This window comes from Pleurodeles waltl, chromosome 10, assembly GCF_031143425.1.
Source record: "Pleurodeles waltl isolate 20211129_DDA chromosome 10, aPleWal1.hap1.20221129, whole genome shotgun sequence".
Lineage (NCBI taxonomy): Eukaryota > Metazoa > Chordata > Amphibia > Caudata > Salamandridae > Pleurodeles > Pleurodeles waltl.
Window position 1 is genome coordinate 885,215,531 of NC_090449.1, and position 24,124 is coordinate 885,239,654.

The window sequence follows — 24,124 nt, forward strand, 5'->3', positions numbered from 1 at the left end:
ATAGTCACATTATAGTTCTTGAGTAAGGCGTTGAGGCACTCACACTATAGTCAGCAAGATTGAGTGGTATGAGGTAGTTGAGATGTACTCTGGTTGTGCACTGATGGCCCTAGTTCAGATGCTCGATCTGGACTATCAGGCAGGATCATCTCATTTATAATTGTTGGAGCTGATCAACATTAAGGTAGGTGCATAAAATGCACGGGTCCAGTGTGATGTACTGTCTGGGACACTGTGCCATCACCATGTGTCCTTTGGACATCACCACCCTCAGAGGATTGCCGGCAAACAGAGTGTCTATTTTCCGCTTTCTTTTCTGTTTGACCAGGACCCGGTCACCTTCATTGAAGACTGTTTCCTGGACTTGTCGATGCCAGTCTGTATGTGTTTTCATCTTGCACTTTCGAGAAGTGTCTTTGACACGAACCTTATCAGTATTCAAAGGTCGGTCCACTGCTAACTAAGGCAGTTTGGGTCCGATGGCTCTCTCAAATAACAAGGTGGCAGGACCCTCACTAGTTGTAAAGTGAGGAGCTGAATGATAGGCACAGAGGGTTTGACGCAGGACCTGGTTTAACTTGATTCCCTCCAACAACGCTAGTTGAATTATCCTTTTAAAGGTACCCAGGAATTGTTCGACAACACTATTGGCTTGTAGCCATAGAAGTGTACTCTTTTGATGCTTGACATTTAGCCTTATTAGAAACTCCTTGAATTCTTTGCTATTGAACGGCAGACTATTGTCATATTTGAGAATTGCACGGATACCCCATGCAGCCAAGATGTTGTCCAGCTGCTCGATGACCATGTCATGGGTTGTTGATGATAGCTCCTCTACTAAAAGAAAGTGTGAATAATCATCCATGACTACCTTGAGATGATGCCCGTTCCTTAATGGCTCAAAGAAGTCAACTGCAACTCTTTCCTAAACCTGTGCAGGATGATCATTGTCACTGGATGCTGCATCCCTTTTGGGGAAAGGCAGTTACAATAATGGCTCTTTTTAAGGTCTTTCTCAACTTGCTCGTCTAAGCGCGGGAACCACACTTGTTCTCTTAGATATCTTTTGGTGACTACAATGCCACAATGCCCTTCATTGGCTAGTTCAATGACTTGCTGTTTGAGGCGCTCAGGTATGACAATTCCCGAGCCTCTCAATACAACACCTTCCTTAGTTACAGACAGTTCATCGTGTACATTTTGGATTATTTTGAAATATAACAATGTCAGCAAAAGGTTGAGTGTTTCTCTTCCATGATTAAGTTGAAATTTTGTCTTTGCGGATCACCATGTTCTTATTGGTATTGGTGGCAGCAATAATCTGTTCAGTGGCTAGGACTGCTGGTGTACCGGACCTCACAATTAAGTTAATGTACTCCTCAGCTGTTTTCGATGTTGCACTGTGAAGATTTAGTGGTACTCATGCAAAGTAATCAGAAGGGTTCTGATCTTTACCCATCTTGTGTACAATTGCATAGTCATACTCTTGCAGTCACATCTCCCACCTCTCAATGCGAGGGGGCTTTTGGATTTTGGAAAATAGTGAGCAGTGCTTGGTAGTCTGTAATGGTAGTGAAATGCTTTACTTATGAAAACACATGAAATATTCACGATTGGACAGACTCCGACTGGCATAGGCCACAACGTGACTCTAAACATTCAGATGACCACTGTGTTGAGTAAGGATTTCCCCCAGCCCCACCGGGCTCACATCTACCGTGATCGCAGTATACAGCTTGGGGCTAAAAAAGGCCATCTCTGTTTCATTCTCAGTTGCACAATTTATGCTTTTGAAGCTTTGCTCACATTCAGGAGACCACTGGAAAAGAACATTTCATTTTGTCAAGTTTCTCAATGAGGCACTCACTGTAGCAAAGTCACAAATGTACCTTGAGCAATCACTGGTCATGCCCAAAAAAGATCGCTGCATGGTGACATCCTGTGGGGGGCAAGTGACTGGTAGTGCTTGCACTTTATCTGAGTCAGGAGTTCTTTCCCTATCGGAGAAGATGTGCCCAAAGAATTTGTTTGGTTTTGTGACACTCGCACTGTGCCTCATTCAGAGTGAAACTTGCATCAGCAAACAACTGGCACACTTGTGTAAGAGCCTTGTCATGCTCCTTTTGCGTTGCTCCAAATACCAGTATGTCATCACTGTAATTAAAAACATGCATGACCGGCTGAATTAATCGACGTAGAACATCCTGAAATAGTTAAGCAGCTGATGACACTCCAGAAGTCAACCTTTTCAATATGAACAACATGAAGCAAAAAAGTAGTGATGTACATGCAGCTCTCTTCCAGCTCTAGTTGATGGTATTCCCTCTTCAGGTCAAAACGCGAGAAGACATTGACACAGTTCAGTTGCATGATCGCTTCCGCTTTGTGTGGATCAGGATGTTGTTCTGTCGATTGCTTTGTTGGCCTCACACATATCAACACAGATGTGTACTGCACCTCCACTATCCCTTTTTGGAATCACTACTATGGGCCAGACCCATGACGTATGACTGGTAGACCCTTAATGATGTCATGCTTCAATAGCGTTTCTAGAGCTTTTTCAATAGCTTCTTGCAAGTGAAAAGCAACTCAGTGGTGCCGCTGGGCAACAGGGTGAATGTCCTCATTAATGTGAAGTTGCACTTTCATTGTCTTGAGCCTTCCTAGGCCATGAAACAATGGCAGAAACTGACTTACAATTTTGTATTATGTGTGAAGGTTGTAATTTAAAGATATCAATCCGATGTGAGCTGCAGTGGCAAAACTAAGTGGGCATGCACTAGAGGAAGTTCCTGGAAAAACCCTTAATTGGCGCTTGCACTGATACTGCTTTGTGATGCATTGTCACTATGAATGACCCTTCACTCTGCAACAGTTTGGAGGCAGCCCATGTGTTTACCTTTGTGCTTGATGGGTCGAGGCATGGCACAGGAGACAGGCTATTAAACTTTTCAACTGACATGATGTTACTCGACGCACCACTGTCTATGATAATGGTTATGGGGCAACCGTTGACCTTTATTGTAATCTTAGGGCAGTGTCAAAATGAATTCAGTTTTTTTGTTTGATGGTTTGCCTTTGTCTTTTGTTCTTCCTTCAATGTTGCCAAACCAACATGTGCCTGTCGTTGTTTAGTCAACATCATCATGGCACAGCCATCATCGTCACTTGTGCTTGATAATGAGTATGAAGAGTCTGTGTAGGATAAGCTCTATGACGACCGATTGTTGGGTTTCTACTTGTAGCAACTGGTGCTGCTTTTTGGCCTTTTGGCCATGGCTAGAATGCTTCTGAAGCCTTCTGTCATCCATTTTCTCTTCCCGCTATGACAAATTTGGTTTCTCTTCCACTTTGCAAATCATTATGAAGTGGTTTTCTTTACTGCAACCTTTGCATGTCTGGACATTTATCTTCATAGGGAAATGAAAAACCACATTAGAAACACAACTATATCTTCTTTCAAGACGTCAACTCTGTGCATCTTACTTGTGCTTGCTTTTTATGACTAACCTGAATTCATTTTTCACTGTTCGAGCTTCCATATCAGCAGCTTTTCAATCTCTCTTTCATCAGGTCTTTCAGCCATTAGTATTTTCTCTGGACTGAGCATCTCTCTCAACGTGTGCCTTCTGAAAGAGTCTGAAAAATATCCATTGATGACTCTGAGGCGCATGACTTCTTCATCATTAAATTCACTAAACTAGCAGGCTTGATAGGCATGTCAAATCTTTCAACAAACTCACCCATCGTTTCACCAGCTTACTGTCTCGCTTGATTGAAAACGTACCTTTCATAATGGATATATGGCATCGGATTGAATTTGGAACCTGATTCTTCTTTGATCTTACAGTAGAATATTGCATCAACCTGTGATATTTTCTTTCAGCATCTCTTTTACTCCATCACAAGCAAGGTTCTTTAAATACGTAATGATTTGCTTGTCATCTACTTCTTCTAGGACATCTATGAAGTTATCAAATGTTTCAATCCACGGGGTCCACCTGGCTCCAATATTTTGCTTTTCGGCGATGTCGCATGGCGGTGGGGGTTTCAGAAACACAGGTGCATCATACTTTGCACTTCTTTCTACCACCGTTGAAGGTACAAGCAGTTCAGATGGCTGCCGCTGTTCTCTTGGACCGGTAATTCTTGTAAGTACCAACCCTGTATTCTCACTTGGGTCATCAGACCTGAACTGAAATTGTGTATCATTATCTTCTTTTTTGATGGTGGGTAGCCGTTCAGTATCTCACACTTGATCATTGTTGCATTTAGGGTTTTTGCCTTGTGCCTGGTTATCACTGCCTTGAGCGCTTTGTTTTGTATCAATGATAGCTTTGTGTTATGGCACGACGCAGTATTTAGTCTTTCAGCCTTACAAGCGGATTCTGGTGGGCTGTGAGAGTGCTCTCCGCAGCAGGGCCTTCCACTTCTTTGAGGGCCGTATATGGGCTAGAGCGGGGCTTCGACTCCACACACACACCAACTTCGAATTGCTTCTCATTGATTTGTGCGCTTATGGCATGCACAAGCAGTTTCCTGTGTTGTTGCAGACTCTCAGGGACAGCCATCTCTGTTCTTCAAGACATGTATCTTCTACAATTGTCACCAGTTGTAGCATCTTCCCCAGTCCAGCAGCATGTAGAGGACCACGCCATGCAGAGCTCTGTAATAGACATCATTATTCCTCCACATAACATTAAACACTGCCCTTGGAACATGTCGTAACTGTTAATAACCACACCCTAAAACCTCCCAGCAAGTTATGTAATTCCTCCATGGATTCTGCCCACAACCACGAGGGTCCTAGCGCACATTTTTCACAACACTACAGTTCAGATGGCCCTGGACTGTGCTCAGAGAGTCCGATACTCTGAACAGTAGCCCTCCTCTTTGATTTTCACTTTGGAAGGATCTGCCATCGTGGCATCGGGGAAGAGTTCTACACGCAAACCTCCACATTCTAACTCCATGCTTAGAGGTTGAATGGAACCAACTCAGGGGTTTCAAACTTTTCTAGAAGTGGTGAATATCAATTTGTCTACTCTCCACCATATACGGATATTCAGCTTGTTAGGGTGCCTGTTGGGGTAATTTGTCCCATGGTGTGAGGAGGAGCAAATTAATTCTCCTATAGGTAAACCTGGTGTGGTGTTCTGTTTTCATTTTTTCTCTGCTCTAGCAAAGCTTTGCTGTGGGCACTGTTAGGGGTTATGTATCTTCAGTTCTTTCTGGTGTATAACCTACCTAACTGCAGATTCTGCACCTCCTACATGTCTCCAAATTTTGGGAAGTGGACTTAAAGGTGTATTAATCCAAGGTTTCTTTTTACACCCTGCCGTATAAACTTAATATTGTCAGCCAAGCTTTTCGTCTCAGAGCATGGAAAAATAGGAATCTCCATGGTGCCGTGTCAAGAGATGGTGCACAGGAGCTATTGCAGAAGTTTTCCAGATAGTCTGGCATCTGGGAAGATTCACAAGGTGAGGAAGCTTTGAATATAGTATCCACCAGAAATATTAAAAGTAAGTCACTTATTTATTTTGTAGTTCACTTCTAGCCATTCCTCAGTTTCTGCACAAAGTTTGAGGCTGGCAATGTGAGCTTTTTTATTAAATAAAAAATATATTGCCATGTGTTAGAAATGGGGTCTCTAGTTGGCAGTCAGTTTGCACCCTGTCCAAGTAGGGACCCTCAGTCTAGTCAGGATGAGGATACCTGCTCAGATAACCCCTGCTTACCCCCTTGGTAGCTTGGCACAAGCAGTCCGGCTTATCTCAGAAACAATGTGTAAAGCATTTGCACATAACACAGTAATAAGTGAAAACACTACAAATGGACACCACACCAGTTTTAGAAAAATAGCCAATATTTATCTATATAAAACAAGATCAAAGACAATAAAAATCCGACATACAGTAATAAAAATATGAATTCTGAAAGATTTACGCAAAAATACAGTTCCTTGAAGTTGATAGCTCCACCTGGGGCTATCACGGCATCGTGATCAACAAAACCCACAGTTAGGGCCGGCTGCGGCATTGCGGGCCAGCTACGGTGTCGGATACACCCACAAACAGTACCTTGGATTTGCAGGGTGTCGTGATCCTCGCGGTGATCTCCGGAGAGCGGCGTCCCTGATGTCGCGGTGTTGGTGCATGAGTCGTCGGGCCTTTGAGGTCACATGCGTTACAGATTGAACTCCAGGCTGATGAAGTGAGGTGCGCCGGCGTGGATGGCGTTGGGGCTGCAGTGCAAAGCGGGACGATGCGATGTGCGGTGCCCACAGGTCACGGTGCAGGCAGCGGCTCGGTGACGGCATCCAGCGGCGTCGGTGAGACCAGGGCTGAGGTGTGAAGCGGGGCAGTGTGGCGTGCGGTGTCCACAGGTCACGCTGCAGGCAGCGGCAGCGTTGTTGCTGAAGTGCTGTCGTCGGTAGGCCCAAGCCAGCGGTGAAGGACAGTGCTTTGTGACCCTCACGAGCGGTGTCCACAGGCAATGGTGCAGGCAGGATGCCTGGTGATGACACAGGAGTCGATGGTGCTGGCGTCGGTGGACCGCCGCAGCGGTGCGGGATGGGACGGTGCTTCGTGTACCTCACGAGCAGTGTCCACAGGCCACGGTGCAGGCAACAGCGCCGTTGTCTTCAGGGATGGCGTCGTTGGGGATGCCCAGGCTGCAGTGTGAGCAGGCTATGCCGGAGTGCGGGGCCCACAGGTCGCGATGCAAGCAGTGGCTCTGTGAAGTCATCTGATGATGGCGTCGGGGAGACCAGGGTCGCGGTGCGAAGCGTGGCAATGCAACTCTGTGTGGCGTCGGCAGGTCACGGTGCAGGCCTGCGGCGTCGTTGGCGGCGTCGCAATGGTTTCTGCTCTTGAACAGCACAAAACACAAACAGTACCCAGTGCTGCAGGTCGAGGAAACTGAAGTCTTTGGTGTCCCTAAGACTTCCAACAGGAGGCAAGCTCTACTCCAAGCCCTTGGAGAATTTTCTCAAGCAGGATACACAGCAAAGTTCACCCTTTGCACTCTTTTCAGGCAGAAGCAGCAACTGCAGGCCAATCCAGCAAAGCAGCACAGCAAAGGGACAGTACTCCTCCTTCAGCTCTTCTCCTTGCAGAGGTTCCTCTTGATTCTAGAAAGATTCTAAAAGTCTGGGGTTTTGGGTCTTCTTCTTATACCCTGTTCTGCCTTTAAAGTTGGCAAACTTCAAAGCAAAGTCTCAAGTGTTTGCAAGATCCTTCCTTGTCCAGGCCAGGCACCAGATGCACACCAGGGGGTCAGAGGCTGCATTGTGTGAGGGCAGGCACAGTCCTTTCAGGTGTGATTGACCACTCCTCTCTCCTCTCTAGCTCAGATGGCTCATCAGGATATGCAGGCTACACCCCCACCCCCTTTTGTGCCACTGTCTAGAGAGGTGCAAAACAGCCCAACTGTCAAACTGACCCAAACAGACAATCCACAAACAGGCAGAGTCACAGAATGGTATAAGCAAGAAAATGCCTACTTTCTAAAAGTGGCATTTTCAAACAGACAATTTAAAAACCAACTTCACTAAAAGATGTATTTTTAAATTGTGAGTTCAGAGACCCTAAACTCCACATTTTTATCTGCTCTCAAAGGGAATCTGAGCCTTAAGGATATTTAAAGGCAGCCCCCATGTTAACCTATGAGAGCGATAGGTCTTACACAGTGAAAACCTAATCTGGCAGTATGTCACTGTTAGGACATATAAAACACACCAGTATATGTCCTACCTTAAACATACACTGCACCCTGCCCGTGGGGCTACCTAGGGCCTACCTTAGGGGTGCCTTAAATGTAGTAAAAGGGAAGGTTTAGGCCTGGCAAGTGGGTACACTTGCCAAGTCGAATTTGCAGGTTAAAACTCCACACACAGACACTGCAGTGGCAGGTCTGAGACATAATTATAGGGCTACTAATGTGGGTGGCACAACCAGTGCTGCAGGCCCACTAGTAGCATTTGATTTACAGGCCCTTGGCTCCTCTAGTGCACTTTACTAGGGACTTACCAGTAAATCAAATATGCCCATTATGGATAAACCAATTCCCAGTACAATTTATATGGGGAGCACTTGCACTTTAGCACTGATTAGCAGTGGTAAAGTGCGCAGAGACAATAAACCAGCAAACACATACCTGAAAAAAATAGGAGGAAGAAGGCAAAAAGTTTGGGGATAACCCTGCAAAAAGGGCCATTTCCAACACCATGGCTGTATTTGGAGGCCGCAAAGTGAGCCATTCACACTACAGAGCTAAAATAAAAAGTAATTTTCAGTGCAGTGGGTGTGTTTTGCTTCTCTGTTATTGTGTCTGAAAAGTGTGTGTGTGTGTGTGTGTATGTATGTACACATGTAAGTAAAATAAGATTTGTTGCTACAATCGCTGTCAGCAAAAAGGATATTGATTAAGAAACAAGAAGAGTGCTTACACATTTAAAGAGAGAATACCCTTTTGATCATAGGAGTGATCAGCCCCTAACAGGGGTTTATATTATCAGAATGGAGGACAGGCTGGCGAAATGGAAGCAAGCTGCGGAGCGCACTTTCAGTGAGACAGTGGAAAATACAGCAGGAGGAATAAATCAGGCTATGACCGATATGCCACTGGCGCAACTCATCAAAGCGTTGTAGAGAGCGAGAAAAATTGAATCAAAGCAATGGTGGGAAATGACCTCTCTTAGTAGATATTTGGAGTGCATGAGGATTCTTAGAGGCCTACGCATCGTGTTGTTGCCGACATACATGGACGATGCTTTAGTGACCAAATGGTGTGGAAACACAGAGGAATGTTTTGTGAGGCTAATGAAAATAGGTATTAAACATGCAAAGAGGAAATTGAAATTGCAATCTGCTAAAATAGAGTAGATCATGAACGAGCTGTAAAAAACATAAAGAGGAAATGACAATGAAAGAGATGTTCATAAAAATTGAAAAAACCCTGCAAGATTATAGTCTGGAAATAATGGAAAGAAAATCTACGACATTTACCAGGGACAGGCTGGATTACCAGTATGGCAGTATTTACACTTTTGTGAAGAAACATGATCATCTTAGAACCCAGGAGAAGCAGAATAAGCCTGTTGCCATCACACTGAGTGAGAGTGAATTCAGCTTGGACCCTGGCTCCAGTGCAGATAAGTCCTCTGTGGAGAAGGGGGATTTTATTTGAGAGCTCCGGCGCATGACAATGTGACAAAGAGGAAACCGAATACAGTTGGGGCAAGAAATGAAGGTCTAGAAAGAGGAGGGGCAAGTGGAAGAGGATGTGGCAAGGGCAAGAAGTGAGGGCATCAGTGGACAGTAATGAGGGGAAAACCTTTGTTGTGAATATCTCTTCCATCAGTCCTACTCCCAAACCAAGAAATGATCCATGATTTGGGGTTAAATTTCTGCCAAACCTCAGTACCGGACTTCACAGCCATGAGGATTTAATTGTATAAGTATGTAAGTAAACTGAAATTGCACAAGTATTATTCAATGAAATCAAAGGGTGTACACATACCTGTGGCAATATGAGGTCCAAACCATTTAACTTCAGAATTTCGGATGTTGCGCACCTATTGGAGATTCAAGAACTAGCACATGAGGCCATTGCTATTCCATCTGCGGATAGAACAGCTGGGGTGCCATTGGAGCATGACCCTAATGAGGGTTTCACTACAGTTGTAAGTGGGGGAATCTAAATAGAGCCAGAAGAGAGTATGGGACTGGTATCACAAATAGAAGCAGCACAGATTAATACTGTCAGGCAAATGGTTTTTAACATCGATGAAACGGGAAGTGGGTGCAAACCTAAGTCTAAGATTTGTCCTCTGTTGCCTCCGGGCAACAGTATAGATCTTTTTGTATGAGTTGGTCGTGGAGCATTTAAACGACCTGAGGAAGAAATGAAATTATGGTAATCAAAGGAGCAACTTCTCGCCAATAGATTGGAAGGACATTATAGAGCTCAGAAGCAATCTGTCACTTATTATAAAGCCCTCGGATAAAGGAGGGTATCAATGTGTTGATGGACAGCAGCATGTATTTAATGGAGGCAAGAAAGCAGCTGAGTGACATAATGCATTATATCTGTTCATCCAAGAATCCAATGGTGGGACTGAGAAGGAATATCACTCCAAATTACAAGTGTGGTATGAGCAGTAGTTGTTGGATTGTAACGCATATCAATATTTAAGAACAGAAAAAGCAAAAGTTGCTACATTATACTTTCTTCCAAAATCCACAAAAATATTGAAACACCACCGGGAAGGCCCATAGTAAGCTCCATGGGATCGCTCCTGGAGAACACTTGAAGATATTTGGACCTGTTGTTGTTACAGCAATATGTGGTAAGGGTATCGTCTTACTTGCAAGATTCAGGTGACTTCTCAAGGAAACTGGATGAGGTTCTCTGGAAGTCAGATTACACTATGGTGACACTAGATGTGGTATCCCTCTATACTTCAATTAACCATGGAGCTGGACTACGGGCCTGCAAGTACTTTCTTAGGGGCAGGCCCATTGAGCACTTGGATCACACCCAAATGATTATTAGTATGCTTGAATTCTGCCTCACCCATAATGTGCTCATTTTTTATAAGTTTTATCATCAGCTACAGGGTATAGCAATGTCCACCTCCTTTGCCCCCTCTTATGCAAATTTATTCATGGGGTGGTCAGAGAAAGAGGTGGCCTGGGCTGAGGAAAAGTATCACTTTATCTACCAAGTGGTATTATTTTCATGTTTCATAGATGATCTCTTCTTTTTGTGGGAGGGGGGTGAATTGGAATTACAGGAATGCATACAGAATTTCAAACCCAATGAGTACAACATTAGATTTACTTACTTGTATAGTAAGGTTCACTATGACTTCCTGGACATTGAATTTGATGTTCAGGATGCCAAGCTGGTTAGTAAAATACATAGGAAGCCAATGGGAACTAATGCCATTCTACATGCTAATGGTGAACATCCAGGAGTGTTGAAGTGGAGCATCCCCTACAGTCATATGATAAGAGCAAAAAGTATCTTTTCTAGTTGTGAGGAATGTGACAAGGAAATTGGGAAAATGGTGAAACAATTGATTGAACAGACTCTCCTGTGGATGTGTTAGAAATCGTCAAGGAGAGAATCACTATAAAACAGAGACAGGAATTATTGTATCCGCAGAAAAAGGTTAGTGTGAAGAAGGATGAGGGAATTAAAAGATAATTGTGGGAGTAAAATGCATCCCAATCCAGTGTGAGAAAGATCTTGTGTAAGAAGTGGCATGTCTACAGTAGGGATGAGCATTTGAAAAGTATTGTGTATGTTGGTCTCCGAGTAACCTCTAGGAGAGCCAGGTCATTAGGTGATATATTGATGTGTAGCTTTTTTGACTCTTAAAAATAAATTGGAGCAGATAATTGTTTAGTGAATAATACCAAGGGGTTCATCAAGTGTGATACTTGTAAAACCTGTAGTTATGATTTAAATTGTAAGAAATTTCAGACTTTTGAAGGTTGGAGTATCAAAATACGAGACAGAATAACCTGCATCACAGACCATGTTGTTAATGTATTAAAATGTGGGTGCAATAAGTTATATGTGGGCAGCACGATTAAAAAGTAAAAATCAGAATCCCTCAGCATATTCGAGCTATCAGGATTGCTGATCAGAGTTATCGTTGGCTGGTCATTTTTGAACAACACCATGCCCGGTCCCTAACTGGCTTCCAGGATTATGGGATTATACATGTAAAACCTCACCCTCGGGGGGTGAGGACTGGGGGAGAAGGGAGGAATCCCAATTGATTCTAACACTACTTGAACAGAGGTTCCGTGGGGACATAAAACTGACGCTGAATTGCATTTCCATCTGAAGAGTTGTTTAATCTCTTTGTTAACTGTCCCATGATTCTATTGTTGATTGGTGGTACCAACTTGGATTGAGAATATGTACTCGTACCTTGAGAATGATTGCAGGTCCACTTCTTGTAACCCAGGATTAGGATGTTCTGTTTCCATATGATCAAGTGATGAATTGTATGAGATTATGCTCTTCCACCTAATGAGCACTAGTTTTTAGGGATATTTTCTTATTAGTGGATCACTCCCCTCCATTTAGGAAATATCATACAGTGCCCCTATAGATTAAATGAATTTTATTTGAAATAATTGTAATTAATGGTATATTGACTTGTACTTTATGGAATTGCTAGCTCTTTACCCTTTTTCATCCTGGTTGGTTGTATTTTAGCTTGGAGAATAGTGAAGAAGGAGGATGCTAGGAAGTTGGGAAGGAATCTTATATTTATACATTGTGAGTGTCCCCCAATAATGTTAGGTTGATGTGCACCCTGAGGAAGCACTAGCACACTGTGTGGTTTGGACTGATGAGGTGTGATGCCCTGTGTGTATAATGTCTTTGGGAGCTGCCTGGCGGGACAGTGGTGTTCCGTTGCAAGGGAATTTGATGAAGATTAGTAGCAATTGTTTTTCAGTGCATTATGCTGATTTGCACTTTAAGAAAGAATTGGCACTTTATATGCACTTTCGGTATTAACAGCAGCACTGGCACTTCAAAGTTGGGTGTCACTTTGTGAGACCCTGTACAGTTAAGAATATTAGACAACAGGCATTATATTGAGTTTATGCTCTCCGGATATGGTCTTTAATTAATTGGAAGTTTAGGGAAATGAGACCCATGTATTGTGAAAGAACCAGTGCTTAATTTGTGCTTGTTGTTTCCGGTGCGGAGCCCCGGCACTTATTTCTGAGGGCCGACGCTTAGTCTCAAGCATTTACTGCAAGCAAAAGATTTGTCGGAAAGACAGAGGAAGAGAAACATAAAAAAGCGTCAGGAAGGGGGAAAAGCAGGTAGCTGTAAGAGTAAGCTGAAGAGGCAGGGGGTGGCTGTAAATGGATTGAAGAGGCCCAAGATGGCTTCAGGCTTACGCTGCCTCAGTATTACGTGGTCGCACATTAAATTGCAGCAACCGCATGTTTAAGAGGAGAGGTTGGAGCACCAGCACCTTTTTATTTACAAATTAAGCACTGGAAAGAACAGAAATTTATTTTTAGATTCAAGTAGAAACATGTCAGAGCTTCTTCGTATGGGGAACTGGATAGAGGCCATTCTGCATGAGTTCCATGCTGAGGACTCATGTCTGATGATAAATGGGGGAATGATCCCAAAAGCAAACAGGACAACTTGCTGGATGGATTATTATGTATCAACATATGAAGTATATACGTTTGAAAAGATTTCTTGGCGATTAGTTGTACAAGTCAGATTATATGAGAAAATAAAATGGATAAGTCAATGGTTAAAAAAAGGTGATATTTGGATGTGAAAAATTGTTGATGAGAAGTTCCTTTCTTAGGAACACATGTGGGGGCATTCTGATCTGTGGATGTCTATAAGTATGTATGTATGTATATGAATTTATATGTGATTTCAGGACTACTAATAGGTTGTTTGAAACATTATTTTATTTTTATACGCATACGCCGCTTTTTAAAAGAGCTGATGTAGCACTTAGGTGTGTAAATATGTTTGGAGGGGTTGTTTGTTTGGTAAAGAAATGGTGGATGAATTGAGCCATGTTGTGATATGGGATTGCGGTCTAATGGTTTGGGCTAAAGAAATGATGGAAGGACGATACATTACAATGGCGCCTTTCACAGAGTTTGCACAGGCCCGGTTTAAGGCGTCATGCCGAAACACATCGGTCGTGATAAGCTTTAAGTTTTGTTGTGCCAAAATAAAAATCTTTTTTAAAAGCCAAACTATTTCCTTTGGCCAAATCCCTGGTGTTGCTGTATATATGTATGTGTATATATATGTATATGTGTGTGTGTGTGTGTATATATATATATATATATATATATATATATATATATATATATATATATATATATACACACACACACACAGTTATACATATGTGTATACATGCACATATGTATGTGTGTGTATTAAGCTCACCAAAGTACTGTGTGATCTGGGCAATTCGCTTCATCTCTGTGTGTCTGGAACTGTGATGCGGTGCAATTGTATGTGATCTAAATATGGCTGTGTACTTTTTATTTTTTTTTAATACTAAAACTTGGCTTCCTGTCAGCTCTACTGAGTGTGCTGGATTGAGGATGTTTTGAAGTACTTCTATGGTTTTAGATATGGCCTTGTTACAATATTATCTGGGAATATAGTTTGTACACAATGGAAAAACACAGTCAGAAGAAAATTATTTTGGTAAACAAATGTGTGAAAAACTATGTAAGAAACTGGGGTATGGGGTAATAATCACAGTCGTTGCCAGGGTGAACCACTAAATAAATCTGAGATCAACCTCCTGGTAGCAAACAGGCATATATTAGAAGCAGTGTATGTAAAGAATTTATGATGTACTAAAACAGAAATAAAGTTGAAATGCCAAACAATAAAAATCCCAAACTGAATTGAAAACCTACAGTAAAATGTATTGAACACAATTACACCAAAGTGACAAAAAACCACTAGGGGAAGCCAGAGTTTTGAATTTTTAAGTTTTAAGTAGAAGTAATGCTAAGAAGCACACAGTGCCAGTGAGAGTCAGTGGTTGCGGTAGAACAAGACCTTGGTGCACTTTGATGCTAACCACTATGGACTGGTGGTACACCAACCAGGTTTGTCCTGGGGAAAAGATTTTACCTTCTGACTTAGTCTTTCAATTCCCAATCCACTGCTCTGGAGGAGGCGTTTGTCAGGCTGAAGCCAACAGCAGGGTCCAGTTGCCACTGATCATCTGGGCAGTTGCCAAAAAGGCCTCTTGTCGCTTGTTATGTCCCTGTAACCTTAACAGTAGGTCAACGATATGACTTTTGGAGACCACATCTTTGTCCTAGGTCCAAGAGGGAGAACATGTGCAGTACTTTATGGATTTTCTCAGGCCTCGGACAGCAGATTCAGTCCTCTTCTGATATTCCGCAGGTTCAGGAGCGTTCAGAAGTTGGTGCACATTTATACTTGGCGGAAACTTATGGGTGTTAATGATTCCTGAGCATGCCGAACCAATGAGGTAAAGGTGCCTGGGGTTCAATTCACACACTTTGGGTATTTTCAAGATGGCAAACGTCTTTGGCTTCCTTAGACCTGGGATCTGAGGGCTAGGGATATGTGTGGTAGGAGTGCTCTATTGTAATCCTATTGTCCCCCAACATCTAACAGTAACATTTGGTTTGAAGCATGTCATGTGCCTTAACAAACTTGGGGACAAAAGTCTGGTTAAACAAAAGCTGAGTTTTCCAGGAACCAGACAGTAAATATACCTGAATTGTTTTTGCATCGTTTTTTTCCCTTTGAAATGCACCCAGGTGTTATACGTAAAACCTTAGAAGACCTATCAAGCAGGTTTTGACCCACCACCCGCATTTAATATTTTGAGTGTAATGTCAAAAAGAGGCCTATGACGATTGGGGCTTTGACATGTCAAAAGGAGTTATTTTGACAGGTTGAATTTGCAGTTTGAAACTGCAACAACCAGGCTAGGTAGACCTGCAGACCTCTTTGCACTGCCACTGACACAATGGGTGCTGAAGTCCTCTCTTTACAGGCCCCAAGTATACTTTGTACCATATACCAGGGACTTCGAGGCAAGTTAAATATGCCAATTAGGAGTATCCCAATTTTGCCATGTTGAAAGGAGGATCAAAAGCACTTTATTGCTACTTAACAGGGATAAAGTACACACAGCCCTTCATGCAGCAAAATATAGGGCCCAGCCAAAGGTGAAAACCCCAAGGAACCATTCATTATGAGAATGTTCTAGAAAAATAGGAGGCTAGCATTATACATTATTTCCCTTTATTCACTACTCTGCAGCAATTTGATAAACATTCGTCTTTAAAACATTGCAATGACCACACAATAAAAACATTACAATTCAATAACAGCTCCTCTTGTCCTTCCTCTTCCTCAATTCTTTGCAACTATATCAGTACTTAAGTACTTTTTTATGTGGATCTATATGTTTAAGATTTAAATTTGAAGTACATTTCTGGGAAAAATTAGATTCAAGCATTTACATATAGGTTGGTGATTTCCAATTTATGGAAACAATTTTGCAGAATATCGTAGGATTGTCTTTAGCACTTTTAAGAATAATTACTGATAGTTTTTGAGGAATATTAAGCTTAACAGTTTTGTTCTTGGTTAGCATTTTTCTTAGGAAGGTACAAATTGAGCAAGAAGTTAGGGTTTTCAACGCTTACCAGCTGCCCTTTTGAGGGTAAGATGAGCAAGGCCGCAGTCTGCTCCTGAACCAGCACCCATAGTAGGAAACAGCCATTATTTTTCACCCAAAAGAAATTAGACATCCTTGTCTTTCAAATTGGTGGCCTTTGGAGCATGTCATGGATTACATGAAGCATTGAATCAGAAAGCCTTTGGAAATGGAAAGAGACAAATGTAACAAGTGCAGAGTGCATTACCCCAAATCTGGACCATGAAATAATCATATATTTCTTTACATTTGCCAGAGATCCAAGAAAAGGTTTGGAGCGTTCTCTTAAACAATGTGAGGACAATTTGTTTGGATATTTTAGGACTACTGGCACGCATTTTTGTTCTAGTCAAAGAAGTCTACATAAAAGGCAGCAATCTTGATGTTTCTCTTCGAAGAGGTGGGTGCCAAACAACAGTATTTGTTTCAAAACAAGATTGCAGGTTTTATGGCTGAAAGACATAAAGCAGCAAAAATGAAGCTGTATCTTAAGTTAGGTGATTTAGCACAGAGAGAACCAAGTGAAGAAACATGCTTTCTTCGGACAGAAGACCCACAGAAGAGCCTTGTCAAATATGTGGCTACATATACAGCCTTAGATAAAGCTCAAAGCTGTTTGGTAGTGGTCTATACGTTCTTGTAGGGCTGGGGAGGGTAGTGATAAACTGTAGTACTTAGATTTTTTAAGTTTCAGTGAAATCTAGGGAGAAATGCTCCGTGAGGTTTCCACTACCAGGCAGACTTCTATCCTCGAAAAGTAAGAGGGATGAGGAACAAGCATGTAGGAGTAAGGGAGCACAGTATGGTTCAGTGCACGGTAAATACAGATATTACTTTCAGTTCGTCCCAGGAAAAGGTTGCAGGCAGGTTGAAAACGTGTTTACGAAGTTGGAAGGAAGGCCCTGGTGATTCATGGGTTTCAAAAAGTGTACAAGATTACCAGCTAGAATTTGAGAATGTTCCACCTAATTTAAAAGAACTGAGAGACTTTGCATTTTTTGGAGAGATCCACACACAGGTGGATGCAGAGGTTCTTCACATGATTTAAAAAAGCAATAATCAGAGTGAGGAAACAGTGTGGAGGTTTTGTGAGAACCTAGTTTCTGGTCAAGTGGAAGGACAAAGGTTGGTGACCCTTTATAAATTTGAGGGAAATAATCAAGTATGTAGTTCATATACACTGCAAAATGGAGGGTGCAGTGTTCTAAGAGATTTACTACAGGAAAGACATTGGTTAGTGAAACCACCACCAGAAGTTTGAATTTCGAGGGTTCAAGGAGGATACAGTGAAAACACAGTGGCTATTGCTGGAAAAGAAGGTGAATATTCTAAAGCAGGAGGTACGATATTTATTGAAAATGGAGATAGTCTAGGGTACCTGGCAAGGGTAATAGCATTCTTATCATCATCATCAGTTGAGACAGTTCTTCCTGGGGCCTCTTCATTACAAGGCCATGAAGTGTTTGAAAATGAAAGGATTAGTGAAGTGTTTATGGTATGGACACAGTCATTTTGTCTGAGTTAAAAAAGAGCCGAAACATTATGTTTAGAGAAGCATGGAATGGAAGTGCTGTTTTTGGATCAGTCACAGATTTTGTACTGGATTCCACAGAGAGGAAGACAGGACGGGAGCAAGGTTCATTCAGCAGGGAACAGAAAGGGAAATGATCTCGGAGCATATAAACTTATTAATGATGATGGGAGTGTTTTTTGTGAATCAGAAAGTCCAGAATCAGATACAGAATCGCTCCGTTCTTTTGAAGATAAACAGTAGGGCACCGGTGTCATATATCAACAAGTTGGGGGACAGCATGTCAAAGAAGCTTTCAGAGGTGGTGAAACAAAGATTAAATTTTTGTCTGGAGCTGAGGGCTCAATATTTCTGGGAGTAGACAACAGTATCGCAGTTTGGAGTTCTCAACATTTGATATATTACAGTGACTGGAAGTTCAGGAGAGATATTTTTCTGGAGATCAGGAGAGTGTGGGGTCCTTTAGAGGCTGACATTTTTGCTTCTCATTTATCTTACCAGTTGGATTAGTATTTTAGTTAGCAACCAGGGTCTGTAGCAGTGTAGGTGTTCAATCAAGTTTGGAAGGATTTGAAAGGTTATGCTTTTCGACCTTTCTCATTGATTGAAAGGATGTTATTTATGGTGAAGTAAAGCTGTTGTAAAATGGTCTTATTAATTCGTTTTGGGACAAGACAGACTGTTTCCTTTCACTTCTGAAGGTAGCAATGAAAGCAACCTTATTTGATTCAAGCATCCAAAGAGGTACTAATAGTTCCGAAAAAAGGTAAACATCACTTGGTAGAGTCAGGTATGTTTAGCCTTCCTGTTTGAATGTGAGAACTAGTGGAAACAGAAGGATTTCAGGGGAAACAGTGGAGCTCCTCCATGAATCATGGGCACCAGGGGCAAGGGAAAGATACAAGAGTGTTGGGAAGATCTGATTTGTTGGTGCTTGTGGTGGTATTTAGATCCTGTGGAGGCAGATACAATTATGTCAATTATCTTTTTATCTCAATTATTTAAGAAAGATCCTTCTTGTAGGACCATTAATTGCTATAGAGCAGCCATTGAACTTGAATATTCTCAAGCAGAAGTCATGCCTTATGGAAGGAATCAGGTGGATTGTGGAGTCCTGAAAGGGATTAAATTGAATAGACTTTTACGTTTGAGATCTAGAACATTGTGGGATGTAAATCTGATATTTTAACTCTTTGAATCCTGTCCCTCAAATCGATTTTTAGGTCTTACTTACACAGCTCATATGCTGTGTTGTGAGACATATTGCTTACAATTCAGTGGGCTTACAACCCTCGCACTGCTTACCATTTAGTTGTTTTTGTTGTGACTCATTTACAATCTTTCAATTGCTTAGCTTGTGTAGGCTTCCCTTCCTTTCTTGTTGACCAAGTACATGCGTTCTTACTTGTCTTTATTCTTCCTCGTCTTTTTTTCAATGCACTGCTTTTTTATTTTATAAGCTTTTTAGTATTATTCATGGATGTGCAATGTGCTTTCTTACTTTTAACACAGGCATACAGCTTCTTATTGTTGTTGCTTTTACCATATCTGCATCTCTATTGATGGTTTGGTTGCTTATGCGCACAGTAGTACTACTTCATCACACTGTTCTCTACTCCACTTTACTTTACCCCACTCTACGCCACTAAACCCTACGCCACTCTACTCATTACCACTCTGCCCTTATACCCTACTCTGTCTACTCTATGGCACTATATTCCATGCTGAACTACTCTACACAATGCTACTTTATGCTGTGCTGCTCTGTGCCACACTACTCTACGCCACTCCACTCAACTCCACTCTACCACTCTACACCACACCAGACCAATCCACTCTGCACTATGCCACTCTGCACCACTCCACTCTTTGCCATGGTATTCTAGGCCACTCCACTCTGCTCTAGGCCACTCCACTCTATCCCACTCCTCCCTATCCCACTCCTCCCTATGCCACTCCACTCTATGCTGCTCCAATCTACTCTATGCCATGGCACTCTGCACCACTGTTCTCCACTCTGCCCCACTCTACTCTACACCATTCCACTCTACACCTCTCCAATTTGCTCTACACTGCACCACTGTATTCTATGCTACTCTATTCTATGCCAGTACACGCCACTCCTCTCTGTGCTAGCCAGGCTTTGCCACACCAAATTACTCCATGCCGTTTTACTCCACTCCACACTACTTCACATTATGCTACTTTGCTCTACGCCACTCCACACCACTCTACTGTGTGCCACTCTACTCCACTCCACCCATTCTGTGCCTGTCCACACTACTCCACTCCTGTCTATTCCAATCCATTCTGTCACTCAAATCTAGGCCACTCCACTTTCCCTCACCACAGTACTCTACTCCACCCTATTTGACTCTGTGCCACTCTGCTCTATGACCACTCTATCCCACTCCACCCTATGCCACTCTACTCCTCACCACTCTGTGCCACTCTACCCTTTTTTTTCTACTCCACCCTTCTTTTTTCTACTCCACCCTTTTGCCCCACTCAGATGTACGCTACACTACTGTAGTCTACGCCACTCTACTACACGGCACTCTACACCACACCACTCTACTGTTCTGTGTGCCACTCTACACCACTCCACTCTACTGTGCGCCTCTCCACTCTCTTCCACACCACTCCACCTTACACCACTCTGCTCCGCACCACCCCACTCCATCTCATTCTATGCTACTCTACTGTTCTCCACTCTGCGCCACTGCTCTCTATACCAGTCTACTGTACACCACTCTGTTGTATTTCACTACGCTCTATGCCCCTCTGCTATATGCCCCTCCCCTCTACACCCCGCCACTCCACGCCCTTCCTCTCCGCACCCCTCCACTCTATGCCCCACCACTCTATGCCCCACCCTCTACTGTAATGCCCTCCTTTTTATAATACTGCATATCACTCCACTCTACAATACTGTACTCCACTCTACAGTACTCCACGCCTCTCCACTCTGCCTCTCTAGTCCACTCTCCTCTATCACACACCATGGCACTATTGTTTAGCCATGCTGAGCAACATCCATGCTGCTGTACAATTTGACTAAAAGACTTTGGCAAAGATAATAGCTCTCACCTGGTTGAAATGCATGTTTAACTATATGTGTTCTGTCCTGGAAGTTGGCATGTTTACTGTGTCATATCTTTTTAAAGGATTTTGGATGTAAGAGCTTTTCTTTGAGATTTGGAAAAGAACAGAGACCATGACTCAATCTGTGTGTATCCAAGCTTTGATGAACATCCAGGTTTGTGTGTTGTGCGATGTTGGAAGGAGTATTCGCTGAGATTGCTTTAAACCATAGTTTCAAGTGAAACTCAGTTGTTGATTTCTTATGTAAAACCTTTCAAGGCAATTTTACAGCTACAGTTGCTAGATGGTTGACAGCTATAATGTCAGAAGTAAGGGTGAACATGGGCATATTCAAACCATGTTCTGTGAGTGGTGTAGTGGCAAGGAAGGTGTTCTTTGTGGGTGGAAAATAGTAAGAAATGCTAAAAAGTAGCATATTTGTCTAGAGCAGTAGTTTTTGCAGGTTGTATTTTACACCTGTGGGCCATGTGCAGAACTGGCACTGAAGGGCTTTCAACGTGTAAAATGCTAGCCTACTGTCGACATAAAATGGTGATTCTCCAAGCTTATTGTAACAGGAAAATCAAGATTCATTAAAGAAAAGTAGGATAGCAATATCTCTCCTTAATGCTCCCTTGGAGATGTATAATATGTGTTTAATGTTTTTAATTTTGAAAGTAAAGAGCATTCTGAATATATATATATTTATTATTTACGAATAGTTTATAAAAATGAAGCGACAACTGTTAGCTTGAGTTTAAAGTTTTTAGTTTGTATTTTGTTATATATATATATATATATATATATGTGCTACATAGATAGTTAAGAATGGAATTAAGAAGCAGATCAAGTTTTGTTCTAAAAAGGGTTCATTCTGGAGATTCTGCGTAGAAGTATGAAAGTGGGATTAACCGACAGAGAAACGGAGAAGAAAGGAGGAGGCTTCGTTTTAGGACTGCAGTCTTCTACTTTTCTATTTTTGTTGTGTTGTCATTACAATGTCCTAAAGCGTAGTGTCCTTTAAAACGCTACAGAGGAGTGATTAAAGAGAAATAATTCGTAGTGCTAGCCTTCTTGTCTCTAATGAAAGCTATATTCTCCTGATACAGTAGCTTGGAGAATCTCCATTCCGTCACCTTCAAATAAAGTATTAAGGGCACAGTGAGTAGTGATATGTGACTTCAATGCGCTTAGCTCTGCTTCTTGCTGTGAAGCTTCCAGGTAGATATCAAATGACTTTGAGACAATCAAAATCCAGTGTTTTTGTACTGGGAGGCTTGTCTGAATTTTAATGATAAATACCAATGTAAAAAGATTCTTGAGCTCATATACTTCTGGGTCAAAGAATTGAATGATGAAAGCAGCAAGTGGAGGCTCTGTTTTGCACTTAAGATTTACGCTCTAAATAAGGGGTGAGTAATCTAGCATAAGCGGCAGGCTGTGGAGCAAAGTATGAAAATTTAATTGGTGTGTAAACCTGTAGAGGCAGTTGTGCTTCTGATTGTGTAAATACATTTTATGTTACGTCTGGCCTTGTACTTTGGTGGTAATAAGGCTGAATGAACTGCAGATTACGAGCAGAATTTTAACTTAATGTTCCATTCTCTAAAGACGTCATAATTGAATATTTTTAATGTGGATTTTTCAGGAGGTTGAGCGCAGAGGAAGAGAGGCTTGCCAGTGAGAGAGAGGAAAGACGAGTGCAGGCTCTTAAAAGGTAAGGTTTGTGGATCTTTCTCCAGTTCCGTGTAATTGCTGAACCTGAGAGTTTGTGAAGGGCACGAAGTATCAAATCATGATAAGCACCTTTGTAGTAATGATGCATTCTGAAGGATAGGATTGTTCCTCGGATGGAAACTTTTGTTTTTGTCCAGTGACATCACTTGAAGCCACTACGCTCCCTACTAAATTGCATCCTCTAGTTCAGCATTGTTTAAACTTAAAGTAATGTGTTTGTGTATATCTATGTGTTTAGGTCCAGATAAAGACAAGAAAGGGTAGAGACCTGGCTCTTTCATGCTCTCGTTCCCTAGTTAACATAACCAGTTGAGACGGGGGCGAGGCCAAGGCGTCAAGATGGCGGACGCACTTTCATAGTGCTCTGGACCCCTCCGTCATCCGCCTTGAATCCACCCGGAATCCTCCTCCCCTAGGTGGCTCCCTCCCGTCGAGAGGACACCAAGACCCCCGACCCTGAGACGGGAGAAAAAAAGCGAGGCCCGAGCCCGATTCAGAGGCTCAGACAGACTCACGGAGTCGCGGCCGCGAGGAGTGGCCGGGAACACCGGAGGCCCTGGACGAGGGCGGGACCCACCGGAACGGACCCGGGGAGAGAGGCTGAGGCCGCCTCTGGCCCACTGCCTCCTACCTGCTCTCCTGCATCCCCCCACCTCCCCAACGCAGAGGACGAGGCCCAGAATCGGCCCGCGCGGCGGGGCAGAGTGCGGCCCGGGCCGCGAGCGCAAGAGGGCCCGAGCGGACCTGGGGGTTTGCGACCCGCGGCCGGCCACGAAGAAAAGCCGAGAGCGCCGGAGGCGCGAAACCCCCGGAAAAAAAAAAGCGGAACCCGCTGCAGCAGATCCTGGGGGGGGGCAGTGTCCCCCGTCTTCTCTCCTGCATCCCCCCTCCCCGGCCGGGAAGCCGAGGCCCAGGGCCGGGACGTGGAGATCGGCCCAGATCGCGGCGGTGCTTCGGAGGGAAGAGTTCCATCACCGAGACGACCACAAACAGAGGTATTGGGCCGGGGGGGGGTCTCCATTGTGACTGATACCCGGGGAGGAGCACTGACACTCTGACGGAAAAGCCCCCTCTCTTCTGAATAAACAATCCTTCGCCCCCTTATTGCTTCTGCCATCATCGGGCCCTCATCTCCCTTTCCCCCCGGAAAGAAGAGGGGAAGAAAACACATCGGGGTTGCCCCTCGGGCTCTTGTATCTACAGCTTGTGCACTACAATCTGAGGCCACAAGGAAGAAGGGACACAGAGCCAACCACCAATCATAAAAGATCGATCAATCTCCCAGTGCGTGTGAAACCAGGGAGATCGAAGTACTGAACGGAAACAAACTCAACCATCGGCCAAAACGAACAATTACTAAGGGACACCGCACGAGGTCGAGAAGACGCAGAGGGGGATGGAGTTCCCACTCGCACTCTCCGTCGACGGCAGCGGCTCCCACGCCTACTAGCCCGAGAGGCCAAAGATCACCACAGACAGCTAATGGAAAAGAAGATGGAAGAGATTCGAAACAACAGAGCCTG

At 43.2% G+C, this 24,124-nt stretch overlaps 1 protein-coding gene across 2 annotated transcripts in view; it reads left to right on the forward strand.

Annotated features, from left to right (window-relative positions):
• LOC138261990 (pituitary tumor-transforming gene 1 protein-interacting protein-like) overlaps positions 1 to 24,124 on the forward strand; it is a 206,591-nt gene that overhangs the window by 73,526 nt on the left and 108,941 nt on the right. For both annotated transcript variants that reach the window (XM_069211608.1, XM_069211607.1), the window contains one exon: positions 22,513 to 22,581. In XM_069211608.1, the coding sequence (XP_069067709.1) occupies positions 22,513 to 22,581 (69 nt within the window). The remainder of the gene's footprint in view (positions 1 to 22,512; positions 22,582 to 24,124) is intronic.